This window comes from Bos mutus, chromosome 17 (assembly GCF_027580195.1).
Source record: "Bos mutus isolate GX-2022 chromosome 17, NWIPB_WYAK_1.1, whole genome shotgun sequence".
In the NCBI taxonomy this organism is placed as follows: domain Eukaryota; kingdom Metazoa; phylum Chordata; class Mammalia; order Artiodactyla; family Bovidae; genus Bos; species Bos mutus.
Genome location: NC_091633.1, coordinates 30,128,834 through 30,142,322, shown reverse-complemented (window position 1 = coordinate 30,142,322; position 13,489 = coordinate 30,128,834). Strand labels below are relative to the sequence as shown.

General features: G+C 38.6%; 1 protein-coding gene across 2 annotated transcripts in view; it reads left to right on the top strand.

Annotated features, from left to right (window-relative positions):
* PDGFC (platelet derived growth factor C) overlaps positions 1–11,402 on the top strand; it is a 253,483-nt gene extending 242,081 nt beyond the window's left edge. For both annotated transcript variants that reach the window (XM_070386421.1, XM_005898179.3), the window contains exons 5-6: positions 768–985; positions 8,681–11,402. In XM_070386421.1, the coding sequence (XP_070242522.1) occupies positions 768–985; positions 8,681–8,797 (335 nt within the window). In that variant the 3' untranslated portion in view covers positions 8,798–11,402. The remainder of the gene's footprint in view (positions 1–767; positions 986–8,680) is intronic.
* The last annotated feature ends 2,087 nt before the right edge of the window (positions 11,403–13,489 follow it).

Here is a 13,489-nt window from a genome sequence, read left to right as displayed (position 1 = left end):
AAGGATATTTTTTTCCTCTTCATAAGTAGGTATTCTAAAGAATAAAGCACAACATTGTTAACCAAGTTACTAAAAGAATAGAGGCAATGGTTATAAATTAGACATTACTTCCATCCATTAAAAGGAGACTACAAATCTGAAGGTGTCTAGTTAAACTAAATTTCCAAGTCCATAAGCTAATCAACATGCCAGAAGCAATGCTTTCCAACAACTCCTGCTCTTTTAAAATGTGTCTTCTTTTTCATTCCTGGTCCACTCAGTTGTCTTCAAAAACTCATTTTCTTCATTCCTTTTCACATTCTATGATTCGTGCAAAGTTCTGCCAGCAAGTTTCTAAACTTCATTCTTCATTCATTGCATGAGCTTGTCATCCTTTTAAAACATGGATTTATTTTTTCGTCAAAGCATTCATTTTACATTCTTTTCTTCCCTCCAATGTGTCCCATATTTGCTTTTCTTCCAAAGGTTAGAAGATGTAGCCCCATTTTTCCTGTAAAGTTTCCTATGTTTAGCTCTTAACTGTTTCTGTTGGCTCCATCAATTCTGCACAATGCTACCTCTCAACCATCCCTGGGTCACAAGTAAGCTCTGTTTGCCATAAAATAGTCCAGCCCACAAGCTGCATCACCCTAAGACCTGGTTAAATAATTAGGGTTATTGTTAAGGTGATGGTTCATGAAATAGATTTCTGTGTGAGAAAAAAAGAGCTAAGTGAAGTGCGTCAGGCTCAGAGCTCACCTTCTCTTGGCTCCCTGTGTGCCCCGCAGTGGTGGACCTGAACCTGCTCAAGGAGGAGGTGCGGCTCTACAGCTGCACGCCCCGCAACTTCTCCGTGTCCGTCCGCGAGGAGCTGAAGAGGACCGACACCATCTTCTGGCCTGGCTGCCTCCTGGTGAAGCGCTGTGGCGGGAACTGCGCGTGCTGCCTGCACACCTGCAGCGAGTGTCAGTGTGTCCCCAGCAAGGTCACCAAGAAGTATCACGAGGTACGGACGTCCTTGCCTTTCCTGGTCTTTCAAGTTGGGGGTCGTGTCCCAGAATATCATAAAGCAGTGCACCAGAGAAGGCCTGTTGTTTTAAAGGAGAGGTCATCTTCAGGGAAACCAAACAAAACCAAACCAAGGTTTACAGAAGACTTCCTGTTTTTATTTATTACTTAAAAAAATTAGAAACTTGAACTCAGAAAGCCAGACATGAAGGATTTGGACAGCTTGCCCTCCAAATGGATAATCACGGGTGATCAGGGGACTTTTTCCTCATAGAAAAAGCACAATATGTTCTTCTGGATGGGGAAAAATGGATGAAATTTTCACCTTTTCAAAATATCAAGGGAAAATATTTTAAAGACAAGTTGGAGGTAAATTATGGTCTGTTTTGGAGGAAATAGATCTTTGATGTTTATTTTTCCATTTGGGACAGTGCTAACACAAAAATCCCAAGAGTATATTCATATTATACTGCCTATTATTCATCTTTTATATTGTGTCTTCCTATTATTCATCTTTTATATTGTGTCTTCCTATTTTCATGTGGCCCCAAATAGTATGTTAAACCTGCATGGATTCTTCATCTTTCTGTATCTTTATCCTATGTAATTAAGGAAAATACAATAGGAAATATTGGTAATTTTTGGTTTTCAGAGCCTTGGTAATGTTAGAGCTTAAACATTTAAAATTCTTATTAATTATCCCCAGTTATACCCCCCGCCACCCTCTCTAGCAGCACATAGCTTTCACACATTAGGAAGCAATCCCTTTTTGATGGCTCAACTTTAGTCTTTACAAAACATGTTTTACAAACTTTAATTTTTACAAAACCAAACCAAGGTCTGCCTCCTAACTTCATTTCAGTATGGCTTCATTTGTTTTTATTTTTTCTGCTAAATAAGAGAATGGCACAAAATAAATATCTACTTAATAAATGAAATGATTTTTCTTATATATGAAGACACCAGCAGAACCCACATTTGCTGGGTAATCTGAATATGTCATATCATAAACTGCACTCATGTGACAGGGCTGCCCAGCTCTTCCCTGGTATTGTGTTGGCAGTTGACTAAATAGGAAAAAAGCACTGAATTCCAGAATAGAAGTTCCCTGTTTCTACCCTAGGTGTATTATTAACTTGCTGTAACTATCATCAGAACACTTAGCCTACAAAAATGCAAACTAGGATCGATTTTTCCTAATGGTTTTATTCTCTGACAATTATTAGATGATAGTTTTTAGAAGATAACATCCCAAACTGGCAGTCTGGAAAATAAGTAGGACTGCTTGCTCTCATATTCCACATGCATCTAGAGACCCTTGTGCCAGAAACACCCTCCATTTCTGTTTCAGGAGGAACCCCAGTCCCACTCTGCCCAGGGGATGGCTTTGTTGCTACTCTGAGAACTGGGAATTTAGTTGAGAAAAAACCCTTCACATGGCAGTTCTATTACTGAACCAAACTTGGGTTGCTTGCCCTCCCGAGCAGTAAAGTCAGTCTTTTGACCCAGCTTGTAGTGCAGGGAATACAATGTTTATTATAGGTGCCAAACAAGGAGTCCAGGTAGTTATCGTTTAAAAGGATTGAACACCCGAAGGCCTTCAGGAAAAGGTTTTTAAAGACGGGGTAAGGGAAATGGTTTCAGCTCATGAACTTTCTTCAGATTGGTTGGTGGTAAGGTCATCAGAAGTCAGCATCATTAACCTTCTGGTTCCAACTGGTCTAGAGTCTATATGCTTGTGCTTATGGGGAGCATATAGTTAAGTTCTTTTACCTGGTGTCTGGAAAACAGCTCAAAGGATATGGCTCAGGATACTATCTATAGCCCTTGAGGAAGAACTCTAAAGGTCCTTGACTTTGATTAATGACTAAACTATTATTATTTTGTTTTACTTGACTGTTTACTTTCTGCATTTTCTCACTTCTCCTATTAAATTTATTCTTTGAATAGTTTTTCTACAGACAAAAGACAAAATGAGGACATGGAGTGGGGGAGTGGCCCACAGGGTCTCGTTCTAAAACATGTTAAAGTCAAAATGCCTCAATGGTAGGCTGATATTAGAATTGATTGGTATAATGTAAAAGGATGTGATTAAAGTAGGAGATAAACTGGAGTGACTCTTTCCCCACCTAAAATTATTCAATCTTGAACTTTCTAAAGCAGGTACTTACTAAGGAAAGTGTATTTGGGGACATGATTTAGCCAACAAGTCTTGGGTTTATGACCCAACTTGTGAAGAGCTATAAAAGCCAGAGGAGTCTTGTGAGCTTTTCTAAACAAGCTTATCAGATGCTGAGTCCATGTCAGGCTTTGGGGCTGCTGAATCAGTCCTCAGATCAAGAGGATCCTCCTCCATCCTATACTTGTAAATTTCTTTTCAAATACCATTAGTTTCAGAGTTATCTAGAAAGTTGCCACAGAGTGTGCAATATCTGTTTTAAAGTCTCAGGTAAAATTCTTCTGTGGGGAAAGGCCATGGGCAGAGCTTCTGCACTAGTACTCTTCAGAAGGGCATTGATTCATTCTCTCCAGCCTGCAAGTGGGGTTGATTGTGTGCACTACCTGTATGTCCACACTTACACAACTGTGCGTGTTTATCTAGTTGTAAGATCATGGAGTACATTTCCCACAAATATCTCTAATGTGTATGTGCACAGATATATGATTACCAATTCCACATTTCTCACAGATATAGCCAACCTAATCCTGTCTTAATTTTTTCAATGTTTTGTTGGAATTATAAAATTTTCTTTGATACTATTTTTTTTTTAGCAATCAAATTAGCCTATAAAAAAAGATTATTTGTTTGGTGTAATTCATAGTTCTTGAGCCCTAATTTTTTCTCAGCCTTATACTTTGTGTGTTCTGAGACTAGTAAATTTAGTATTACTTCTAAATAAATGAACTTTTTCAAAACATAATATAACATTTCTAAAATCATTGTTATTTAATACCATTAATCAAGATCTAGACTTATTTATTTATTTTTTTAATTTAATTTTAATTAGAGGCAAATTACTTTACAATATTGTATTGATTTTGCCATACATCAACAGACTTATTTAAAGTGAAGGCTTTCATTCTTTTTGATGATCCTTGGTCCAGTTTTCAGTTTAAAGATTATTCTACTTCGTGGACAAAGCAGAAGCAAAGACAGAGCTTAGAAGTTTTATTTTTTCTCTCTTTCATCCGGCTCTTTTATGCAGCTTGCCTACATATTAAGCTGAAGTGTATCTATTTGTGTCACTACAAATATAACTGAATAAGTCCCTCTTTTGACTTCCTTTAACATTTTCATTGGGTTTTCACAAACTTGAAAATATCATAAAATGTGTTTGCCAGCCATCTGTATGTCTTCTTTGGAGAAATGTCTGTTTAGTTCTTTGTGGGGAGGGAGGTGGGAGGGGGGTTCAGGATGGGGAACACGTGTACACGGATGGCAGATTCATGTTGATGTATGGCAAGACCAATACAATATTGTAAAGTAATTAGCCTCCAATTAAAACAAATAAATTTATATTAAAAAATCATAAAATATAACAATGTTATATTTTGATAAAATATTATCAAATTAGATTTTTATTGCTTTTGTATCTAAAATCAGATATTCTTTATTTGAAGCCATTTTAGCCAAAAACAAAAAATGTTTTCTTAATTTCCCTGTCTCCAAAATACAAATTTTCAGAAAAGCAAGACAGGGGTTTCATGTATGTGTAAACCTAGATGTTCGGAGAAGGCAATGGTACCCCACTCCAGTACTCTTGCCTGGAAAATCCGATGGATGGAGGAGCCTGGTAGGATGCAGTCCATGGGGTCGCTAAGAGTTGGACACAACTGAGTGACTTCACTTTCACTTTTCACTTTCATGCATTGGAGAAGGAAATGGCAACCCACTCCAGTGTTCTTGCCTGGAGAATCCCAAGGACAGGTGAGCCTGGTGGGCTGCCGTCTCTAGGGTCGCACAGAGTTGGACACGACTGAAGCGACTTAGCAGCAGCAGCAAACCTAGATGTTACAACTTTCTTGAATCGCTTTTTAGTTTCCTGTCAATCCCAGCACAACTGTAGTTCATCCTCCTGCATGTGTGCAACTTTAAAGATATTTCTGTTAGAGAACTGTTATTACTTTGTGTTTGTTTCTCCCAAATTGAGAATTAAGAATAAAGATCCCATTACAATGCAGGGCTCAAGTGCAGGGAATCCAAGGCTGTGTGACTTGGAGCTAATTGCTTAATCCCTGGCCCCTCAATTTCCTCATCTGTGATGTGAGCTGTAAGCCTTCACGCTTCATTATGAGGACTCAAGGAGCTGATGCTTACAAATACCTAGAATGAGGTCTGGCACATTTCAAGCCCTCCATATATACTGGTGATTGTCTCACTCAGCTTTTTCTGGTGACTCAGAGTGTAGAGAATCCGCCTGCAATGCAGGCGAGCCAGGTTTAATCCCTGGGTCAGGAAGATCTCCTGGAGAAGGGAATGGCTACTTACTCCAGTATTCTTGCCTGGAAAACCCATGGACAGTGGAGCTTGGTGGGCTACAGTCTGTGGGTTTGCGAAGAGTTGGACGCGACTGAGTGACTAACACTTTCACTCAGCTTTATTTCTCTACCCTCCACCTTGTCCAGCCTTATTCTTTGATTATGGCAAATAATCAATAAAGATTTAATGAATTTTGCCCATAGATACGATATTTTCTTTCTGGCAAAAACATTCGTAAGATATTCTGACAAACATATCGCTCCTTTCCCCTGTTCTTAGTCACCCTAATCGGCGTTCATCTTGTTTATATCTTTATACTTCTAGTTTCATTTTTCATAATACATAGTCTTTTCTTGTGTAGATCTGTGTTTTTTTTTGGGGGGGGGGAATAATCATATCACTCAATTGCCTTACTCTAGTAACGTGTCCCATCACCCAAGGCTCTGTGCCACCCAGAATTTGGGACAGTAGTACTCTACAATGTTCCTTGATGGGTCTTTCTGGCCTGATCTGTTCTCTCCAGAGTCTCTAGTTTTAGCATTCCCTTGCATTATTTCTTCACACAGTCAAAATTGTAGTTTGAGTCTCTTCCTCAACACCTTTGTGAGATATGCTTCTACTTCTTTTCTTTCCTATATCATAAGCCCTGTGCTAAAGACCAGTAACCCTTTTTAACATTATCTGAGACCAGCTAGTCATTTTCCAGGTCTCTCTGTGTCTTCCAAAGTCCAAGCTTTCAAAGGGAATTAAGAGGGAAAACACTAATTAAACCTGCACCACATTCAAGACCTGAACACCCTTGGAACATTATGAGATTCTTTTGCTTTCGTAAATATCCACAGGCATGGGTGGATGAAGATGGGGTGGAGAGGGGACAATTATGTGGTGACTGCATCTTGGGTAAGCTCTGCAGAGGGAGGAAGGGTTGTTGGGTTGTAGCCTGGTGTAACATAGACTGGCAGAACTGTATATGGGGGTCTTACTAACCCTTACCAGTCATGGTCATTCTTCCCCCTGCCAACTGGGAGAATATATATAAGTGGACACAGGAATTAAAGACACTGCCAATGTTGCAATGTATCAATCCACCTGACCTGATCCAGAAGCCAGTTGTTGAGAGTGATGATAAGGCATAGTGCCAGCATCTTACAAGTAGTTGGTTTTGATGCCACCTTATATTGATCAAAAGCGGGAGATCAATACCAACACATATACTGTATTAATCTCACTGGATTAAGTTTCACATGAAAATAATAGTCTGAATAATTTTCACTCTAGAATTGTAAATGTCATAGAAAATCTACTTTAAAAGTTTACTCTTTTTCATGGCTATCATAAGCCTTTGCAGTTTATCTCTCTGGGAAGAAAGTTACTAAATAAGTAGAGTATATGACTAGTAATATTCTGGGTCTTGGTGAAATTATTATCTATCATTGTAATCATTCCCATTTGGCAAAAGTACAGATGGTGACTGTGTCACTCATTCTCTCTAAGCTTCTGTTCACTCATGTGTAAACTAGGGCTAATAATTATAAATTACTTCATAGAATTCTAGTGAGTTAAAGTATGTGAAAACTATTAGATCACCTGATACCCAGTAAGCATTCAAAAATTGTCAGCTAATTAACCTTTGATATGACCAGATACTCCAAAGGGAGGATGATTCTTTGTTTTTCATTTTTAAATATTTAAGCAAAACAGTCATAAAACCAGTTGTGTTGTTGTTTAGTTACTACGTCATGTCCAACTCTTTGCAACCCCATGAACTATAACCTGCCAAGCTCCTCTGTCCATGGGATTATCCAGGCAAGAATACTGGAGAGGGTTGCCATTTCCTTCTCCAGGGGGTCTTCCCAGACCCGAGTCTCCTGCATTAACAGGTAGGTTCTTTACCACTGAGCAACCTGGGAAGCCTCTGTAAAACCCGATTTGTGCCATTTTGGATTAATGAATATTTCCAGAATGGTGTCTTTCAGAAGTTGCTCTGCAAAGTTATCTGTGTCAGAGTCAGAGAGCAAACTGCACAACTTCACATTATTTTGTGCTCTTTTCATAAGCCAAAGCCACATAATTTCTAAAACTTTGTATGATTTCTGTTATAAGACCTAAAATGTAATATACGTTGAGTAGTTAGTTCTTATCAAATATGTCAGAGAATCACGTACAGAATACATAGCTGTATCCTTTCATCACAGTCTGAAAAGGGTGTGTTTAGTATCAGTGTCTGTTTTGCTGTATTTCTGGTTAAAAATCTCAACCATCCAAATTGCAAATAACTTCATTTAATAGAGGCATTCTTGTTATTCTTGCCAACTGTACATGACACAGTAGGACCCAGCTGCAGAAAGTTAACTGTGATGGAGCTGTTGTCGACGAAGTACATCTAATCCATCTCATCAAGTTTACAGAGGACTTGACGTGTAGCCAAGTACGTTAATGAGCAGCATAATTGAGCAGACTCAGCTGCAGACAGGTCGGGTTTCTTTTCACAGCATCGCAGTACTTGCCTGCCATGCTCCAAGGATAAATATTTGCTAGGCATGTGAATAAATGAATGAAAGAAAACAACAAACAGAAAAACAAATTGTTCAGTAGTGGTTTCCAAAACACCTAAAGAAGGTGAAATTCCCTCTGATTACAGTTAAATTCGTAAGGGAAAGAGGGCATAATGAATCTTTCAATTTAAGGACTTTTTTTTTTAATTTATTTTACTGAAGTATAGTTGATTTCCAATGTTGTGTTAATTTCTGCTGTATGGCAAAGTGACTCAGTTTTACATATATATTATTTTTCATATTCTTTTCCATTATGGTTTATAACAAGATATTGATTATAGTTCCCTATGCAGTATAGTAGGACATTGTTGTTTATCCACGCTATATACTCTAATTTGCATCTGCTAATCCCAAAGTCTCAATCTATTCCCTCACCTGTCCCTCTCTCCCTTGGCAACCACAAGTCTATTTATTCTGAGCAGCCTCCTTCCTAATTGTTGGTATTAAAAGGTCTTTCCTTTCATGAAAAGATGATAATCACTTGTGATTTCTTTGAAGGGTGGGGGAATATGTTCATAATGCCTTCAGGAGTAGAAATTAAAATGTGTTAAGTCATTGTTGGGCCCCGAGATTCTGTTCTGAAATCATTCCTGTCCATGAAATCACAAGTTGCAGACATGGTCTGATTTTAAAGGTGGTTTCCATTGTTCCTTTTCAGGTCCTTCAGTTGAGACCCAAGACAGGCGTCCGGGGGCTGCATAAGTCACTCACAGACGTGGCCCTCGAGCACCATGAGGAGTGTGACTGCGTGTGCAGGGGGAACCCTGGGGGATAATGCCTCGCGGTGGCTCAGGGCTGCCTCTGCGACGGAACTTGTGCCTTATCTCCATCCACAGTCCCGGCTGTTGGCTCCAGGGCCCTTTCATCTTCAGGATTTACAGCGTGTTCTGAGAGAGGAGACACCGGGCAGAATTAGGGGTTGTGCAACGGCTGTTTGGAGATGAGGCCCCACGACAAGAGGAACGTCCTCGCCGGGAAAAGGAATGAACCTTGTAGATTTCTAGTTAGTTGCAAAGTCCATATGAGTGCCCTCGGCTGCATTGTGTCTCTTGTCTGGATGTGGCCTAGGTTCATGTCAGCACAGGAAACACTGCCTGTGAGCCCCTGGTTCTGTCGCCTTGCTTAACTCTAAGCCCTGTGCTCTGGGGCTAAAATCACAGAAATCTCGGATTGTTTCTTCTAGTCACATGTATAAGAGTGTTCTAAGTTCTACCAACATGGGTTTTAAAAAGGAACTGTGTTGCCATGAATTAAACTTGTCATGCTGATAGGAGAGACTGGATATTCTATATTTCTTAATCAGATTTCTACCATTTAGAAGAAGAGACCTCCATGCATGGTTTGGAACAGACAAACCTGAGAAGAAGAGTGGCCTTATCTTCACTTTATAAGTTGGTTTATTTGTTTTATTGTGTACATTTTTTATAGTCTCCTTTTGACATTATAACTGTTTGCTTTTCTAATCTTGTTAAATATATCTATTTTTACCAAAGGTATTTAATATTCTTTTTTATGACATCCTAGATCAACTATTTTTAGCTTGGTAAAATTTTCTAAACAGAATTGTTATAGCCAGAGGGACAAAGATGATATAAAATATTGTTGCTCTGACAAAAATACATGCATTTCCTTCTTGTATGGTGCTAGAGCTTAGATCAATCTGCTTTTTCAAATATTAATTGGGAAATGGATAGAATTTGGTAAGTTGCAAAGACTCTTGGAAAATAAATAATCATGTCTTCAACTCCTCTTACTGGGATGCAAGTAAAAAAGCAGAATACCCCCAGAGGCATCCAGGTCCAGGCGTTACTAACCTCTAACCCTTTTTTAGGGAAATGTGAGCCCAGCTCAGAAGATCATAAAGCACCTTGAGAATAAGAGACTTGACAACCTCCTGACAAAGCATGCTCGGCTGTCCTATAGGAACACATCCTATTTATTGTGATGTTCTGGTTAGATTATCTTTAAACTCTGTTCCATACACTTGTATAAATACATGAATATTTTTATGTACAGAAGTATATCCTTTAATCAATTCACTTATTGTACTCTTTGGCAATTTGAAAAGAAAATCAGTCAAATCCTTCGCTTGTACAATGCTGAATCTTGTGCCTAGGTTATGTGGTGACTATTGGAATTAAAAATGTATTGAATCACCAAATAAAAGAATGCAGCTATTTTGGGGAGAAACTGAGTGTGTGTTTGCAAGATTTGTGTCACCATTACTTTTATTTTGCAAAAGGAGAAATCAGTTCAAAAGACAGGCAAAAAAGTGAGCATTTCTGGTGAGGCTTTCCTGCCTCTGGACGCCTGTGCTTTTGAGCAGTAGTTTTCTTTTTTTCAGTTATCTTGATACTGATTAGTGGTAAATTAAGTTGCAAGTGACTTGGAGTTGTGTGTGATTAATGAAATGCTTGATGACAGATTAGATGGCGGTATGAAATGGGGGAGTATAACTTCCTACTCCTGTCTTTGCATTTTCAGTGGCTGATACTAGAAGGGGTGAGCCCAGACCCCTCTAGCATGTGGATCCATATACCTAACATGGCACACATCAAGATGTGGGCCTGTGTTTTAGAAGTAGATCGCAAGGCAGGCCATTTAGGTCCCAGGCTCTTCCAGGCAATAGCCTTTCAAGCACTTTCCCGCCTGACAGTCCTACCCTGCGCCCACCCACGTGAAAGACAAAGTGAAAATACCTACTCGGTATTATTGACTTATTATCATAATTTTGTCCCAGCTGCCTGGAGGCTGACGAGATACAGCTTGGCTGCCGTCCTGGAAAGTCTACCACGTCTCTATCTGGCCATTTGACCACTGTTATTAGACTTAACAACACACTGTGAAATGTGATAGCTGTGACCTGTGGAACTGCATTTAATCCAACATTTCCAGCTTTTTCTTTAAATTGAAGTATAATTGATTTGCAATGTTATGTTATTTTCAGGTATACAGCAAAGTGCCTCAGTTATACATATGTATACATTCTTCTTCATATTCTTTTTCATTTATAGTTTATCACAGGGTATTGAATATAATTTCCTGTGCTGTACAGTTGGACCTTGTTGTTTATCCATCCTGTATATAATAGTTTGCTACCCCTAATCCAGCCCTCCCCCTTGCCCCTCCCCTACTCCTCCTCCCCCTTGGCAACCACAAGTCTGTTCTCTGTGTCTGAGAGTCTGTTTCTGTTTTGTATGCTAGCACTGTCTGTGGAGCACTGTTCCTGTGCTCATCTATTGCAATAATGTCCCCCCGTGTGTATTAAAATGTTAATTATATTTTGTAATCTGCTTCAGAAAGCATTTGCCTAGCTGCTTACACTAAATGCAATGTCTTTGTAACTTCTAAGCCATTACAGTAATTTTATTTAGTATAAATCTATACAAAATTTAGAAGGAAGTGGCAACCCTCTCCAGTATTCTTGCCTGGAGAATCCCAGGGACACAGGAGCCTGGTGGACTGTAGTCTATGGGGTCACACAGAGTCAGATACGACTGAAGCGACTTAGCAGCAGCAGCATACACAATTTAAGAAAAAGACTTAGTAGTTTCATAGGAAGGATAGCTATTAAGATTAATAACTTTATTGTTTTAGAAATACATATGTACTCCCAGCTACCATTTTAAAGAAACAGGAAAGCTGATCTTAATATTCATGGAAATGCAAAGGACCCAAAATAGCTAAGAAATCTTGAAAAAGAGCTACAAACTTGGAGTACTCACAGTTCCCAATTTCAAAACTTACTGTGAAACAATAAAAATAGTGTGGTAAGGCTAATACTTTAGACATGCAGATAACTGAGAGTCCAGAAATAAACTCTAATATTTATGGTCAATTGATCTTGACAATGCTACCAAGACAGCTCGATGGGGACAAGGTATTCTTTTCAACAAACAGTGCCAGGACCCCTGGATATCCATATGCAAAAAAATAAATGTGAACCCTTAACTCCTACCATGTATAGATATTAAGTCAAAAATGAATCAAAGACCTAAATGTAAGAGGTAAAAGTATGAAACACTTAGAAACACATACAGGAGAAATTTCTGATGACCTTAGATTAGGTGATTGGTCATGTCTCAGATACACACCAAAAACACATGTGACAAAAGAAAAATGACATTATTAAATTAAAACCTTCTGTACTTCAAAGGACACTGTTAAGAAAATGAGAAGACAAACCATATAACATGAAAAAATATTTTCCATTCACGTATCTGATTGTGTGCATGTTCAGTTGCTCAGTTGTGTCCGACTCTTTGTTACACCATGCACTGTAGCCTGCCAAGCTCCTCTGTCCATGGACTTCTCCAGGCCAGAATACTGGAGTGGGTTACCTTTCCCTTTTCCAGGGTGTTTTGCAAACTCAGGGATCGAATCCAGGTCTCTCACATTGCAGGCAGATGCTTTACCCTCTGAGCTACCAGGGAGGCCTATAATATCTGATTAAGATCTTATATTGATATTTAAAATATATAAAGAACTCTCATGACTCAACAATAAAAAGATAGTAGAAAAATGAACAGAGTGCTTGAACACCCATTTCTCAAAAAAAGAAGATACACAAGGGGCAAATACACACATGAAAAGATAGCCGACATTATTAGTTATTATGGAAATACAAACTAATATCATGAGCCAACTACTTTACACCCAGTGAAACAGCCAGAATCAAAGAGACAGATAGTAGTAGGTGTTGATGAGGATGTGGAGAGACTGGAACCCTATACATGGCTGGTCAGATTGTAAACTACTGTAGCAACTTTGAAAATAGTGATGCAGTTCTTCAAAACCTTAAACCCAGAGTAAATATATGAATTAGTAATTCTACCCCCAGGTATATACTCAAGAAAATGGAAAATCCCCACACACGATGGTTCATAGCAACATTTTTCATTATAGTAAAAAAAAGAAAGAAACCACCCAAATGTCCATCAACTAATAAGTAAACAAAGCACAGTGTATCTATACAATACAATGTTAGGCAATAAAAATAAAAAGTAAAGAAGTATTGATACATGCTGCAGCATGGATGAACCCTGAAAACATGGTGCTAGGTAGAAAAAGCCATTCACAAAAGACCATAAAATGTAAGACTACATTTATATGCTATGTTCGGGATTGACTAATCTACACAGAAAGAAATTTGACAAGTGTTTTGCCAGTGGCTGGTAGAAGTGGGTAAAAGGGCAGGGACTACTAAGGAGGACAGCTTTTCCCTTTGGAGTGATGAAAATACTCTGAATGAGATACTGGTGACCACTGAACTCTACACTTCAAAATGGTGAAATATTTGAATTATATCTCAATAAAGTCAATCTAAATAATTAAGACTGCAGTAAATTTTTAAATTATGTACTGCAGTATTTAAGAAATAAAATCCCTCCCCCTCAAAAAGAACAAAGAATAAAGTAAAAAAAAAAATCCAAAATTTTGTCACCATGTTCCCCACCATGTTTATCTA